We start from the raw sequence: 17,343 nt of genomic DNA, 5'->3' as shown, positions 1-17,343 counted from the left end.
TCCCTAAATAAACTAAAATATACCTCATCTTATCTTTTGTGTGTTCTTGCCACCTCTTCTTAATATCTTCTGCTTCTGTTTGGTCCATACCGTTTCTGTCCGTTATTGAGCCCATCTTTGCATGAAATGTCCCCTTGGTATCTCTAATTTCCTTGAAGAGATCTCTAGTCTTTCCCATTCTATTATTTTCTCTATTTCTTTGCATTGATCACTGAGAAAGGCTTTCTTATCTCTCCTTGATATTCTTTCAAACTCTGCATTCAAATGGGTATATCTTTCCTTTTCTTCTTTGCCTTTAGCTTCTCTTCTTTTCTCAGCTATTTGTAAGGCCTCCTCAGAGAACCATTTTGCCTTTTTTGCATTTCTTTTTCTTGGTGATGGTCTTGATCACTGCCTCTTGTACAATGTTACGAACCTCCATCCATAGTTCCTCAGGCACTCTCTCTATCAGATCTAATCTGTTGAATCTGTCACTTCCACTTTGTATAATCATAAGGGACTTGATTTAGTCATACCTGAATGGTGTAGTGGTTTTCCCTACTTTCTTAAATTTAAGTCTGAATTTAGCAATAAGGAGTTTGGCCAAACATCCTGGAATGTGAAGTCAAGTGGGCCTTAGGAAGCATCACTACAAACAAAGCTAGTGGAGGTAATGGAATTCCTGTTGAGCTATTTCAAATCCTAAAAGATGATGCTGTGAAAGTGCTGCACTCCATATGCCAGCAAATTTGGAAAACTCAGCAGTGGCCACAGGACTGGAAAAGGTCAGTTTTCATTCCAATCCCAAAGAAAGGCAATGCTAAACAATGCTCAAACTACCGTACAATTGCAGTCATCTCACATGCTAGCAGAGTAATGCTCAAAATTTTCCAAGCCAGGCTTCAACAGTACTTGAACCATGAACTTTCAGATGTTCAAGCTGGATTTAGAAAAGGCAGGGGAACCAGAGATCAAATTTCCAACATCTGTGGGGTCATTAAAAAACCGAGAGTTCCAGAAAAATATCTATTTCTGTTTACTGACTATGCCAAAGCCTTTGACTGTGTGGATCACAACAAACTGTGGAAAATTCTCCAAGAGATGGGAATACCAGACCATCTGACTTGCCTCCTCAAAAATCTGTATGCAGGTCAAGAACCAACAGTTAGAACTGGACATGGAACAACAGACTGGTTCCAAATTGGGAAAGGAGTATGTCAAGGCTGTATAGTGTTGCCTTGCTTATTTAACTTATATGCAGAGTACATCATGCAAAATGCCGGGCTGGATGAAGCACAAGCTGGGATCAAGATTGCTGGGAGAAATATCAATATCCTCAGATATGCAGATGACACCACCTTTATGGCAGAAAGTGAAGAAGAACTAAAGAGCCTCTTGATGAAAGTGAAAAAGTTGGCTTAAAACTCAACATTCAAAAAACTAAGATCATGGCATTCGGTCCCATCACTTCATGGCAAATAGATGGGGAAACAATGGAAACAATGAGAAACTTTATTTTCTTGAGCTCCAAAATCACTACAGATGGTGACTGCAGCCATGAAATTAAAAGATGCTTCCTTCTTGGAAGAAAAGCTATGATCAACCTAGACAGCATACTAAAAGCAGAGGCATTACTTTGCCAACAGAGGTCTGTATTGTCAAAGCTATAGTTTTTCCAGTAGTCATGTACGGATGTGAAAGTTGGACTATAAAGAAAGCTGAGCACCAAAGAATTGATGCTTTTGACTTGGGTGTTGGAGAAGACTCTTGAGAGTCCCTTGGACTGCAAGGAGATCCAACCATTCAATCCTAAAGGAAATCAGTCCTGAATATTCATTGGAAGGACTAATGTTGAAGCTGAAACTCCAATACTTTGGCCACCTAATACGAAGAACTGACTCCTTGGAAAAGACCATGATGCTGGGAAAGATTGAAAGCAGAAGGAGAATGGGACAACAGAGGATGAGACGGTTGGATGGCATCACTGACTGAATGGACATGGGTTTGAGCAAACTCTGGGAGTTGGTGATGGACAAGGAAGCTTGGCTTGCTGCAGTCCATGGGGTCGTAAAGATTCAGACACAACTAATGACTGAACTGAAATGAACATCTTATCTTGCTTCTGTGTTTCCATGGTAGTGGTTTAGTTGGTAAGTCATGTCCAACTCTTGCAACCCCATGGACTGTAGCCTGCCAGGTTCCTCTGTCCATGGGATTCTTCAGGCAAGAATACTGGAGTGGGTTGCCATTTCCTTCTCCCAGGAATCTTCCCAACCCAGGAATCAAGCCCAGGTCTCCTGCACTGCAGGCAGATTCTTTACCGACTGAGCTACAAGGGAACCCCTTGTGTTCCCATGGTGCTCAATAAATACTTTCAAAAGTAAACTAAATTTTCATGGGGCTTCCCTGGTGGCTTAGATGGTAAAGAATCTACCTACAGTGTGAGAGACTCAGGTTCAATCCCTGGGTCAGGAAGATCCCCTAGAGATTTTCGTTAGAGAGAGTGAGACAGAGAGACAGATTGAACTTACTCTAGATTTCATGTGAACCCAAGCTTTTTATCTCCAGCACTTTACGAGATTCCTCCCCACCCACTCCCTTCTCTTGTTGACAGTGTAAAACAAACCAGTTAGCCTGGAAATTATCTTTATGAAATAAATCAGCATATTGTTTTGAGTTTTTGCCCCACATGTATTAATTCAAAAAGAACATATGTCTTGGTTCAGTAACAATTTGCAGAAAGCCAGACATCCCATAAAAAAGAATTTGTTTGTTGAGATGTTTATCCCTCCAGCTATCTTTTTCCTTTTTATGACCACAGAGAATACTAGTGTTTCTTCACTTTTCAGAATCATCTGCTCAGGAAGACTTCTGGCAGTGACTCAATAGGAAGTCCCGCTGTGCTAAAGCTGCGGGTCATTATGAGACCTGATTCCTTCCCACTCTTCAGTGTGCACATAGGTGTATCAGCTCCCACCCAGACACTGCCAGAAAGAGCATCTTTCAGTTGGAACATTACTTGTGTCAACGTGAGCCAGAGAGGCCGGGCCTAGACACACAGCTCACCCTCTAAACTGGCCTTTGTCATTCTGTGGTGCCTACATGATGGGGAGCTGTGGGTCCGGGGGCCCAGTGTACTGCTGCTTCACTACCACCATCTGACATTTTGTTGTCGTTGTTTGGTCACTAAGTCATGTCTGACTTTTTGTGACCCCATGGACTGCAGCACCCCAGGCTCCTCTGTCCTCCACTCTGTCCTGGAGTTTGCTCAAATTCATGTCCATTGAGTCGGTGATGCCATTTAACCATCTCGTCCTCTGTCGCCTCCTTCTCCTCTTGCCCTCAATCTTTCCCAACATCAGGGTCTTTTCCAATGAGCTGGCTCTTCGCATCAGGTAGCCAAAGTATTGGAGTTTCAGCTTCAGCATCAGTCCTTCCAATGAATATTCAGGACTGATTTCTTTTAGGATTGACTGGATTGATCTCCTTGCTGTCCAGGGCACTCTCAAGAGTCTTCTCCAGCACTACAGTTCAAAAACCTCAATTCTTTGGCCCTCAGCCTTCTTTATGGTCCAACTTTCAACAACCATATGTGACCACCGGAAAAACCATAGCTTTGACTATACGGACCTTTGTCAGCAGAGTGATGTCTCTGCTTTTTAATACACTGTCTAGGGTTTGTCAGCTTTCCTTCCAAGGAGCAAGTGTCTCAATTTCATGGCTGCAGTCATGGTCTTCAGTGATTTCAAAGCCCAAGAAAATCAAATCTGTCACTGTTTCCACTTTTTCCCCTTCTATTTGCCATGAAGTGATGGGACTGGATGCCATGATCTTCGTTTGTTGAATGTTGAATTTTAAGCCAACTTTTTCACTCTCCTCTTTCACCTTCATCAAGAAGCTCTTTAGTTCTTCTTCACTTTCTACCATTAGAGTGGTATCATCTACATATCGAAGATTGTTGCTATTTCCCCTGGCGATATATTGATTCCAGCTCATGATTCATCTAGCTCAGCGTTTTGCATGATGTACTCTGCATAGAAGTTAAATAAACAGAATGAAAATATACAGCTTTTTTGTACTCCTTTCCCAATTTTGAACCAATCTGTTGTTATATGTCCGGTTCTAACTGTTACTTCTTGACCCACATATAGATTTCTCAGGAGACAGGTAAGGTGGTCTGATATTCCCATCTCTTTAAGAATTTTCCACAGTTTGTTGTGATCCACACAGTCAAAAGCTTTAGCATAGTCAATGAAACAGAAGTAGATATTTTTCTGAAATTTCCTTGCTTTCTCTATGATCCAACAAATGCTGGAATTTGATCTCTGGTTCCTCTGCCTTTTCTAAACCCAGCTTGTACATCTGGAATTTCTTGGTTCACATACCACTGAAGCCTAGCTTGAAGGATTTTGAGCATAGTGTTACTGTCTGACATAGAGGAGGACATTGAGAGGGCCACAAAAATCAGACTTTTCCACAGGAGAACGAAGGCTTTTCAAACACTGAGCCTCAGTTAACTGATTTTCCATCAACCAATAAGATAATCAGTATCCATAATGATCCATAAAGACTTCACGATCTTGAAGTACCTTCTGCATTAAAAAGGAAAAAGTAGGGAATTCCCTGGCAGTCCAGTGATTTGGACTCTGAGCTTTCACTGCTGAGGGCCCAAGTTCAACCCCTGATCAGGGAAATAAGATCCCACAATTTGTGTGTTGAGGCCAAAAAAAAAAAAAAAAGAGTAAATAAAAGAGTAAATTATATACGCTAAATGTTAATATTTTATTCCGTGGCATTCCAGTGATTAGAACTCTGAGCTTTCACTGCTGAAGGTCCAAGTTCAATCCCTGGTCAGGGAACTATGATCCCACAAATTGTGTGGTAAGACCAAAAAAAAAGGGAAGAGTAAATAAAAGAGTAAATCACATGTGTTAAATGTTAATATTTTAATATAAATGCTTGAATAATGAAAATCATGTTTGAAACTTTTAAAAATTGACATCTCCCAATATACTTACATTAATTCTCCAAGAATTACACTACTTTTCCAAGCCAGGCTTCAACAGTACATGAACCGTGAACTTCCAGATGTTCAAACTGTATTTAGAAAAGGCAGAGGGACCAGAGATCAAATTGCCAACATCCCCTGGATCATCGAAAAAGCAAGAGAATTCCAGAAAAACATCTATTTCTGATTTATTGACTATGCCAAAGCCTTTGACTGTGTAGATCACAACAAACTGTGGAAAATTCTTAAAGAGATGGGAATACCAGACCACCTGACTTGCCTCCTCAGAAATCGGTATGCAGGTCAAGAAGTAACAGTTAGAACTGGACATGGTTCCAAATTGGGAAAGGAGTATGTCAAGGCTGCATATTGTCACCCCGCTTATTTAACTTCTATGCAGAGTACATCATGTGAAATACCGGGCTGGATGAAGCACAAGCTGAAATCAAGATTTCTGGGAGAAATATCAATAACCTCAGATATGCAAATGACACCACCCTTATGGCAGAAAGTGAAGAACTAAAGAGTCTCTTGATGAAAGTGAAAGAGGAGAGTGAAAAATTTGGCTTAAAACTCGACATTCAGAAAACTATGATCATGGCATCTGGTCCCATCCCTTCATGGCAAATAGATGGGGAAACAATGGAAACAGTGACAGACTTTATTTTGGGGGGCTCTAAAATCACTGCAGATGGTGATTGTAGCCATGAAATTAAAAGATGCCTGCTCCTTGGAAGAAAAGCTATGACCAACCTACACAGCATATTAAAAAGCAGAGACATTACTTTGCCAACAAAGGCCCGGCTAATCAAAGCTATGGTTTTGCCAGTAGTCATGTATGGATGTGAAAGTTGGACTCTAAAGAAAGCTGAGCACCGAAGAATTGATGCTTTTGAACTGTGGTGTTGGAGAAGACTCTTGAGAGTCTCTTGGACTGCAAAGAGATCCAACCAGTCCATCCTAAAGGAAATCAGTCCTGAATATGCATTGGAAGGACTGATGCCGAAGCTGAAACTCATATACTTTCACCATCTGATGTGAAGAACTGACTCCTTGGAAAAGACCCTGATGCTGGGAAAGATTGAAGGCGGGAGGAGAAGGGGACGACAGAGAATGAGATGGCTGAATGGCATCACCGACTCGGTGGACATGAGTTTGAGCAAGCTCTGGGAGTTGGTGATGGACAGGGAAGCATGGTGTGCTGCAGTCCATGGGGTCACAAAGAGTCGGACATGACTAAGTGACTGAACTGAACTGAACTGAATTATGTAATTAACTAATTATGTAATATATACTCTACTGAAATGTTCATGATTAAGCACATAGCATACAGGACATTTTAAAGGGTAAGATTACCCCCTTTCTTGATTACAAGAGAAATTCTTAGCAAAGCATAAATAAAGGGATACTTTCTTAACAGGATGAAAGATATTTATCTCAGCACATCGTGCTTATGAACACAGAATTTAGAAGCATTTGTACAGAAGCCACAACCAAAATAAGGGTGACATTACCACTACTGTTATTTAATATTGTTTTGGAAGTACTATCTCTAATTAGAAAAGATACTTTAATTACAATACAACGTTTGAAATTAATATATTAACAAGGAATAATAAATATCATTCTTTATGTAGGTAAATAAACTTCTATGCATGAGAAATGTGAGAAAATGAAGTTCAAAACTATTTTCGGTAATAGAATTTACTGAGCTAGTGCAGTAAAACATTAATGTGTAGAAGGCAATAGCCATTACCAATACAAATAACAAGCAGATAGAAGATGTAATAAAAGGTAATATTTCATTTACCAGTACCACAGTAAATCAAATATCTAGGAATAAATAAGTTTCATACCTGATACATAAGCAAAGAATCCTCCTGCAGTGTGGAAGCCCTAGATTCGATCCCTGGGTTGGGAAGATCTCCTGGAGAAGGGACCAGCTATCTACCCACTCCAGTATACTGTCCTGGAGAATTCTATGGACTGTAGAGGTCATGGGGTCACAAAGAGTCAGACATGACTGAGTGACTTTCACTTTCACATAAGCGAAAGTCTAAGCATTCCAAGGGTTTGAATAAATAGAAAGATACAGTGTATTTTGTCTAAGGAGACAGCATCCTAAGAGTCAAAAAAGGTTCCTCAGTAAATCTACGAATTTAGTGTAATTCCAATTAAAGCACCAACAAGACTCTTTTTTGTGTTCTAAGATTCAAATGGAAAAACAAACAGAAGCATCTTTGTGCAAATTCTGAAACAGTCAAGGAAAGGCAACCATACTGTGCAGATGTGAAAAATGTACTATAAATCAATGATAATTAATGCAGTATTGTGAATGAATAGGTAAACAGATCAGTGAAACAGAAGTGAAAGGTCATAAATACATCCACATACACATTCAAATTTAATATGTGCTAAAAGTGGTGTGTAAAATGGGTCATTCAAAAATGACCACCAGGCCATCAACAGATGAATGGATAAAGAAGCTGGAATACGACTCAGCCGTAAAAATGATGCAGTCTTGCATTCATGACAGCACAGATGGACCTTGAAGGTATTATGCTAAGTGAAACCAGTCAGATGGAGAAAGACCACCTGATCTCACTAATATGTTGAATATTTAAAAACTAATAAACAAATAAAATAAATGAACAAGCCGAACAAAAACATGTAGACCCAGAGAACAGAGCAACGGTGACCAGAGGGGAAGGGACAGGGGAAGGGAGAGCAAATTGAGTACAAAGGGTCAACTGCATGGTGATGGATGGAAAATAAACATTGGGTGGCAAGCACATGGTAGGGTATACAGAAATAGAAGTATTATGTTATTAATCCATGTTACCTCAATTAAAAAAAAAAAAAAAAGAGTCCCTGGAAGAAAAGGGAGGATGTGAAGATAGACTGTAAAATGAAGCGGCTGGTTTAGAACTGGTTTAACCAGCAGGAGGCAGCAGCATCTTGAGATCTGCCCTCGTACAGCAGCGTGATACTCAGAGCCTCTTCAGGGTACCAGCTGTGTTAAGAGGCTTACCTTCCAGGTGTGCACAGCTGCATCTGCAGCTACATACTGTGACTCTTCGTGAAAAGTCCACATGCTCTTTAGCTCTGAATACCACAGCCAGGAAAGATATACCAACCAGGAAGGAAACCAAGGCTCTGAATTGAAAAGGACAGATAGAAAATGGGAGGAAAAGGGAGGGAAAGAATAGCCTAGCAGGGCACACACCCAGGGGACCCTTGTTGATAGACACCCAACTTGAAGATAAAGAGGTGCCTATGCTAGAAGAAAGCTGAGCGCCAAAGAATTGATGCTTTTGAACTGTGGTGTTGGAGAAGATTCTTGAGAGTCCCTTGGACTGCAAGGAGATCCAACCAGTCCATTCTGAAGGAGATCAGCCCTGGGATTTCTTTGGAGGGAATGATGCTGAAGCTGAAACTCCAATACTTTGGCCACCTCATGCGAAGAGTTGACTCACTGGAAAAGACTCTGATGCTGGGAGGGATTGCGGGCAGGAGGAGAAGGGGACGACAGAGGATGAGATGGCTGGGTGGCATCACTGACTTGGTGGACACGAGTTTGAGTGAACTCCGGGAGTTGGTGATAGACAGGGAGGCCTGGTGTGCTGCGATTCATGGGGTCACAAAGAGTTGGACACGACTGAGTGACTGAACTGAACTGATGCTAGAGAACCATGGAGATTTCATCACGGACAGATCTGCTATCATCCGGCGACATTCATCTCCTTTAGGACCTCCATGCCAGGAGCCCAGTGTGACTCCCACCTGATCTTGATTAAGCCAAGTATCTGTTGCAGGGAACACTCCTGCCTGCCGTCCCCAGCTCATAGGGTTCACATAAGAAGGAGGTAAAATGACAAGTGTGGGTACAGTTTGCAAACTTTGATGGGAGGTAATCGTTCACTTTGGTACTTGTGACATGCATCACTTTGCTGTTGTCCACCTTTTATTTCCAAAGGAGCCACAGACTATCAGACCCAGCAAGAATTCAGATACCCTCTCCCAAAGGAAGTGAAGGGTCAGAGCCATGGAATAATCAGCATCTTTTGCTGCTGTCCAAATTCAGATCCTGGAAAGGAGCATTTACCCAGAGAGCCTTCTGCTTCATTTGCCTTGATCTTGGCAGGCAGTGAGGTGTCCTGTGGAACTTGATGAAAGACACAAAGCTCAAGCCAGAACAGGGCAGCAGAGAGGGCTTTCCTGGAAGCCAAGCTCACATCACACGCTCTTCTTCTCTGCTGACATATGTAACTCTTTAGCGGTCTGATAACACACACAGAGATAGAATCTCAGGTTCCTGTGGGGAGAAAACAGAGCCTGAGAGATGTGTTGTACTGAACTGTCAGATGCAGGGCTCTTTCTGGGAAAAGCCTGATGGGAAAGCAACTCAGCCAAAAATCCACTGTGCTGACCCAAGTGAAAGGATGACCAGGGTTGCCCCTAGGATCCTGGTGGCCTTGTTATCTATTTCTAGAGAAAAAGTAGGAAGAGGTCATGCACAAAAAAGAAAACAAAACATGGGGAAAGTGCTGCCTTATCCCTGGAGTTCATTTATTTCCCAGAAATACAGGCTTCTTGGGAAAGGCAGCAGGAGAGAGAAATGAGTCCTGTGTTCAGACTCAGATTCAAATCCAGACTTTGGCAAGCAACTTAGGCTCATTGAGCCTTAGTTTCTTTGTTGTAAAATGGTGATAAAAATTCCTACTATGCAGGATTTTGTTAGGAAGTTTAAATAAACGTGCATAAAATAACAAGCGTGTAGAAATGGAGAATATTTCTCAGCTTCCCTCCTGGAGGGAATCTTCCAGCTCTCTATATCTTCCCTAGATGTTTCCACATTGCTTTTTATCCCTGCATCCCTGTGGCACCACTGATACTGCCCACAGATAAGAATTTGGTTAAGTGCTGGCTGAGGATTCTGGTTGTTTAATGACTGTCTCCAGAAACAGGCCCAGCCCTGAGCACACTGCCCATAATCCCCAAAGACGTGAATGGCAGCACACAGGGGACTTTTGGTGAGTCCTGGGAGAAGAGCAGTTTTTCCACTCGTTCACATGTTCTATTGCCCCAGGACTGTGCTGCACACACACCGGATGGTGAACCCATGCCAGTTGTCCTGGTTTCACTGGATCTTAAAAGATAGTTCCAAACCCAAGTGAGATGTTTCTGAATCCACATTGTTTTATCTGATGGTGTTTTCCATTTCCTGTTGGGTCTGGAGAGCTTGGCAGAAACTCAAGGAAGGAATCCTACAAACTGCTGGTAGAAGATGCTGGGTGAGACGCTTTACAGCCCTTGGCTTGTATCATCCTCTCACGGGGTCACTATGCCCATTTTATAGATGATGAGACACGAGTGCCCTGAGGGTCAATAACCCAGGCAGTCTGACAGGGCTATAGGGAGATGACTCTCCCAAGCTGAGTCACATCCGGCACTTTCAGGAGATGATGAGAGAAGGAGAATTTTAAGAAAAGTTAAAAATGTACTTGCCTTCAGTCGTTTGTAAGCTTCAGAAGACTCTGAAACCTGGCAGTTGGTGCCTTTACTTGCATGTCCGAGTAAAGTATAGCCCAGGACTCTCTTTGCCTCCCTGCCCTCTTCCCATTTGTGCTCTCCCTCAACCCCTTCCCCCAAGCCCAGGGGAGGACCTCAGGGACTTGCCTCAGCCGGGTCTGCCTTAGTGGTGGGTGGGTGCCCTTCAGCAGCCCCAGGATCATCAGGCAAGGCAGGGCAGCTGCTAATTCGGGTCTTTCTTTGCACGAGGCTCTCTGCCCCTCTCTCCTTCAGGGTGTTTTTGGTTTCTCCCAACAATCAAGTAAGCCCAGTTCTGTGTTGCTGGTTCAGTGGTCTCGGTAGCTAGGGTAAAGAGCCAAGAAGAAAACTGATACCCGCACTGTACACACTGTTTTCTGGAAAATTCGGGACTGTCACCTGCGTGGTTCAGGGCTGTCACCACTGTCTGTGCTGCAGGGCCGCCTGTGCCTTTAGTGTCAGAGCCTCAGCATTTGGGAGCAGGGTCTGTGTCCACCTTTCATTTTCCTGAGCTGTGGTGCTGCCAAGCAGAAGCCACACGTCGTTGTACCCACAGCCTCTAGAATTAAACCTGCCATGTAGCAGGCACCTCAAGTCCTCTGGAATCGGAACGGAGGGGCAGTTCATTACACTTGGAATTCTCATAAGCCCACAGGGTTGGGACCAGTAGGTACACTATGGACAGGTGGAAGCAGAGGCACCTTGGTCTCGCCTGATCAGATTCTGGAGTCCATATCTGAGGACATTCCTTGGCATCTTGCGTCCCCACCCTGCCCTTCTCAGCACTAGGATGGCCAGGCCCGTGGGTCCCATTGAGGTAAGCCCCCTGGATGCCAAATAGAACAGGGAGTTCCTCTGAGCTCAGCTTGACTTCAGTTTCATAAATTATAGGGTAAGGGAGCTAGAGAAGGTGAGGTTCGGAAAAAGAACAAGACCAGCACTTTAGAGGAACAGATCACCTTTAATGAGGTGAGAAGGGGCAGCAGTTAGATTAGTGAGCTGCTGCACTAACAAGAAAAGAGTAAGTATATATAGGCATATATGTGGAAATCTACTGTCTTAAGGGGGCCTCTTCTTCTCCAAGGTTGTTCGGAGTAGTTATCTCTTAAACGGCTGGGGCAAGGAATTCGGAGATCGGCCAGAGGCTGGGACAGGCTGGGAGCTGGGTGTAATCAACCTTAATGTCCATTTTTTTCTTAGGGTGAGAGAGTCCTTTGTTTTGCATAGAATGGTGGGGAGGACCTGGAGGGGAGTTTTAACTCCAGGCTATTTTAAGCCGTGTAACTTTCCTTCCTAAATGATGATGAAATAATCATATTTTTTCAGCAATGGTTAAAAGCCAGATGTTATTCAATGTTTTATATATATCACTTTAATCCTGAAAGGACAGTCTTCATTTTAGAGTTGTCTTTTAAAATTTTAGTCATTTGAGACTGTCCTCATCATACAAATGAGAAAAGTATTGCCCAGAGTGGATAGTTAACTGACCTAATGTCACACAGCAAGAGAATCACAGAAATGTGATTCTTATTTAGACCTGTCTGGTTCCAAAGTCCATTGACTGGCCATATATGGAGGCTGGCATGAGGTCTTTTAAGATGTTCTTGAGTGCCCTGGGGGCACTGCGTGTTCTCACTTCTTCGATGGAAGCCCTGACATCTTCGTTTACTAAGAGACATCGTCCCTCCTATCTACATGCTCTGCTCCTCTGATATATCATTGCTATTTCCGTTTCGATGGAAGCATCCACCCTCCCTTTTAGTCTTGTTGTTAACTAGAAGGCCTGGCAGGGAGGAATTAAGTTTGAGGACAAATTAGGGAAGACTTCCTCTTCCTCCATTGCCAGAAAATCATCCTGTGTCTGAGGCAGACCTGTAGGTTCCCTGAGGGGTCAGGAAGGACAGCAAGAAAGAATGCTGGACTGGTCCTGTTCTCCCACAGCCCTAATATCTCCAGTGTCACCACGTGCCCCGGGATGTCAAAGGTCAGGCCTTGTTATGAGGATTCAATGGAACAGGAGAGTGCCCAGCACAGTGCCTGATCACACAGACTGCAATCCCCATGTGTCCCCTCTTTCAATTTCTTAGCATTTCTGTCTCTCTCTGCTGGACCTTTCTGCCATTCTCCCCATCAGGCTCCCTTCTCTTCACTGCAAAATTATGTTCCAGACAGCAGGAAGACTCCTGCCCTCCGGCACCCCGTGGCCAAAGAGCAAGAAGCAGTTTCAAGTTGGGGGAAAGGCAATGTGGGCTGGGAAGACAAAGAAGGCCAGCCCTAAAGCCCAGGGATGGGAAGGCAAGCTGGTAGGAAGAATGAGGATCTAGTTTTTTCACTGCATGTGAATAATTCGTGTGTGTGTGTGTGTGTGTGTATGATTCAGGTGGGTGAGTGGGAAGAGACAGAGAGAGAAATAATAGCTATAATTAACAGTCATCATGTTTTAAACATTTATAATCTAAGTCTGGGCTTGAGCTCTGGCCCGTTAATAACCATCTGTGTGACCTTGAACCATTCATTTAAATTCACTAGGTCTGTATGATCTTATGCTTTACAGTTGTGAGAGAGGTATTATTATTCTCATTTTGTTAACGAGCAGATTGGCTGAAGTCACACAGCTAGTGTAACCATTATGATTGCATACTATGTCAAAAGCTTCATAATGAGCATATTTTATGTACTGCACTACTTAATTTTCACAAAAATGTAAGAAAATGTTATATATTAACTTGTTAGCACCAAATCCATTGCAACTTAAAATTCAAGTGCAAGTACAAAGCTATGAGTTGGGAGCCTGAGATCAATTTGCAGTGCAATGGTAGATTTTAATATATGGCCTTAAACCCGGACACTGTATTAAAAAGCAGAGACATTACTTTGCCAACAAAGGTCCATCTAGTCCAAGCTATAGTTTTTCCAGTAGTCATGTATGGATGTGAGAGTTGGACCATAAAGAAGGCTGAATGCCAAAGAATTGATGCTTTTGAACTGTGGAGAAGACTCTTGAGAGTCCCTTGGACTGCAAGGAGATCCAACCAGTCAATCCTAAAGGAAATCAGTCCTGAATATTCATTGGAAGGACTGATGCTGAAGCTGAAGCTCCAATACTTTGGCCACCTGATGCAAAGAGCCGGATCATTAGAAAAGGCCCTGGTGATGGGAAAGATTGAGGGCAGGAGGAGAAGGGGATGACAGAGGATGAGATGGCTGAATGGCATCACTGACTTGATCACCACATGATCATGGACATGAGTTTGAGCAAGCTCCGTGAGATAGTGAAGGACAGGGAAATCTGGCGTGCTGCAGTCTGTGGAGTCACAGAGTTGGACATAACTGAGTGACTGAACACAAAGAAATTAACTCATTCTGATTAAACAGGTAGTGAAGACCTGCTTCCTCTCAGGCATGATGTTAGAAGAAAGTGAAAGTCGCTCAGTTGTGTCCAACTCTATGCAACCCCATGGACTGTGCAGTCCATGGAATTCTTCAGGCCAGAATACTGGAGTGGGTAGCCATTCCCTTCTCCAGCAGATCTTCCCGACCCAGGAATCGAACTGGGGTCTCCTGCACTGCAGGCGGATTCTTTACCAACTGAGCTATCAGGGAAGTCTGATGTTAGGTGAGGAGGATAGAAAATAAATAAAATTTACCTGATGATCTTGAGTAGCTTGCTCGTTGACATGAAGTACCTTGCAGGTGTTTTGTTTTTTTCCCCTAGACTGTGGAATATAGAGAACACAGACTCATCTTCTTACCCAGAAACCTGCTTATCAAACGGAGCCAGTTCCTTCACAGCAGGAAGGGTTGTTGCTTATGACTTGGTGCCCTGGGCTTGAGCAAATCAGACCTGGAAAGTCAGCCTCTTAGGAGCAGCTCCTTCTCCCTCTGTGGGGAAGGAAGCAGAGAGTAGTGGAAAGAAGGATTGGGAGAGGGCGAGGTAGGGTCATAGGCTAGAGGCTGGCGAGAGCCAAGAAACCCTAACAGTGGACCAACCCCTCCCGCTGCAAAGGAGAAAAGAGGAATAACAAGTGGGCACCTAAGGACTCAGTCCTGGGTCCTCAGGAATGAACCCCGCCCCGCCCAGTCCTTACTGGCCTCTACATCCCTGATGAGAGCAGAATGTGAAGGCTGTGGCGACAATGACTTAATTCTGCTCTGTATTACCGTGGTTTGTTTATTTTTCTCACAACTCTCACAACGTTTTAACTCCTTGTGGGCAGACACCATGATTTAGACATCTTGTCGTCTTGCTTCCCCAGCCTCATATTAGCAATAATAATAGCTACTCTTCCGATTGGAGCTAACATCTACACATGGTACTTTATTCCAAAGACTGTGCTAAACTGGTTGCCTGCATTATTTACTTGAATATTCACAATCATTGAATGTGAAAGCTTATTCCTTCCGTCTTACACATGTGGGAACAGCCACTGACCAATGTTAACTTGCATTGATTCCACACATTTCTACAAACTGGTAGAGAAAAGATTTGAAGAAACCTCTTCACCTCACATTACGTGCACTTTGTGTACTTAGCACAGCATCCCAGGTCCCGTGCACCCTAACCCCCAGTGCCTGCTCAGGGAGTAACTCCTTCAACCAGCTCCTTTCTGTCCTGCTTCATGCTCTCCTCACTCTCTGTTGGACCCCTCTGTCCTGCAAACACACATCACCTGCTTTGAAAAAATGTCTCCCTCGACTGTACACCTCCTAAAATGTATCCGCTCACATAGCCCAAATCTCTGTGATTCCCCTCGAATGTTCCTGAAAAAACCAGCAATGTAACCCACCCAGCATGTTATTTTCAGATCTCAGATGTTTTTGTGGAACCTTAAAAAGTCCATAGTGTTTATGCCCTGCCTGCCTGGAATGCAAGCTAGTTTTTAGTTGGGCAAAAAGCTGGCCAGGATATCCTACCATGGATCAATTTCTAACAGACCTCCTGATCATCTCATTAAGAACTTGGGATCAAAAGAAAACATGATTCTGTATGAAATCCACATTTATTTCTTAATGTTAGAACAAAGAATCATTTCACTGTACAGCTCTGAATGATTGCTTCAACCTCCACATCTATTGAATTGGTGTAATAACGTGTTATTTTGTTGGATTATGATGATTAATGTTATTATCTGTCTGGAGGAAGGCATGGCTCCACTCCAGTATTCTTGGCAGTATTCATGGCAATCCACCCCAAGAGTATGCCTGGGGACTCCAATGGACAGAGGAGCATGGTGGGCTACAATCCATAGGGTCGCAAAGAGTTGGACACGACTGAAGCAACTTAGCATGCATGCATACATGTTATTATCTGTAGGATCAACATAAATAGAAAACCAGGCAATAAAAGTAAAAAGACCTTAAAAAGCTTGAAGCACTCTATGAAGGCAAGATACTACTTAAAAGACATGAGCTTAAGAAACTGAAATAAGTTCTTACTTCATGTGGGATGATTATTCCTATGATTTTTATTTATGAGTTGCTCCTCATGTGCTTTAAGAGAAGCATCACAATTTGAAATTCATTAGCAATTCTTTTTTTCCCATTTTTTAAAATTGGAGGATAACTGCTTTACAATGATATATTGGCTTCTGCTGTACAACAACATGAATTAGCCATGTGTCTACATATATCCCCTCCATCTTGAGTCTCCCACACCCCCACCCCAGTTTGGAGAAATCCAAGTGCTCAAGATAGAGCCCACCCATCCTACCCCTCTAGGCTATCACAGAGCACTGAGCTGAGATTCTTGTGTTAAACAGCAGCTTCCCACTAACTGTCTCTTTTACACATGGTAGTGTATATACGTCAATAATATTCTCTCAATTTGTCCCACCCTCTCCTTCCCCCGTTGTGTCCGCAAGTCCATTCTCTGCATCTGCGGGAATAGAGAGTCCTTTCCTGCAAATAGCTTCATCAGTACTATTTTTCCAGATTCCATATATATGTTAATGTCTGGTATTTGTTTTTCTCTTTCTGACTTACTTCAGTCTGTGTGGTGACAGACTCTAGGTTCATCCACCTCACTACAACGGACTCAATGAAGTTGATTAGTAATTCTTAATATGCATGTAGTTTCCTGGCTATGAGAGAGATTCACTGAATTTGGAAACTCAAGTTGGGCTCCCCCTCCATCTCCTCCCCCCATGTGGTTGATGCCTGAGAACCAGAAGGAAATGAGAAAGGGAAGCAGCATACAGAGAAGGCTCATGAGTAATCCTTTGCTTTCAAGAACCTTCCACCTGAAAAAAATTACCTGGAAAGTATCACGAAGGGCACATGATCTCTAAGTGCCAGAATCAGAGTTGTGGAGAGGGGAGAAGCTATTATAACGTGGCCTCGTGCGGCTGGCTTGGCCCCAGGAACAAGTCTCTTCAGGGAAGACATCACCAACATCGGTGACAAGGATTAAGACTTACTTGAGGGCATGAAACCTCGTTAGCTCAGGCTTCATTAACCTGGAATTTATGCCATGAGACTGAGTCTGGTTTGATGTTTATCTTGGATTTGCCAGTCCTTTTTTCTGGGTCATGCAAATTCACAGAAGAAATTCAAATCGTAGGAGAGTGCTCAAGATAGAGTCAACCGTTCATAGACAACAGGGATATGTCCGCGGGGGCTTGTGAATGCTGAGGAGACTTTGAATTCCCCCTTTTCAAGGCGGTCAAGTGGAAATGAAAGACTTCAGTGATCTTCATATTCCTAACGATCCTCCATAGGCATTTCCAAACCTGCCTAAGAATCCTTCTTTCTGAAAAGACTCCTTTCTTTTTACTGTCATGGCCAGCAGTTGCTTTTTTTCCCCTGTG

The 17,343-nt window shown here is 43.2% G+C and overlaps 1 protein-coding gene across 1 annotated transcript in view; it reads left to right on the top strand.

Moving 5' to 3' along the window:
• Positions 1–17,136, top strand: part of RMDN2 (regulator of microtubule dynamics 2) — a 96,796-nt gene extending 79,660 nt beyond the window's left edge. The window contains exon 11 of the mRNA XM_070379720.1: positions 16,525–17,136. Coding sequence (XP_070235821.1) covers positions 16,525–16,536 — 12 coding nt within the window. The 3' untranslated portion in view covers positions 16,537–17,136. The remainder of the gene's footprint in view (positions 1–16,524) is intronic.
• The last annotated feature ends 207 nt before the right edge of the window (positions 17,137–17,343 follow it).

The sequence above is a fragment of the Bos mutus genome, chromosome 11 (assembly GCF_027580195.1).
Source record: "Bos mutus isolate GX-2022 chromosome 11, NWIPB_WYAK_1.1, whole genome shotgun sequence".
In the NCBI taxonomy this organism is placed as follows: Eukaryota; Metazoa; Chordata; class Mammalia; order Artiodactyla; family Bovidae; genus Bos; species Bos mutus.
The sequence above is the reverse complement of the archived record's forward strand: the minus strand, read 5'-3'. Positions and strand labels throughout refer to the sequence as shown.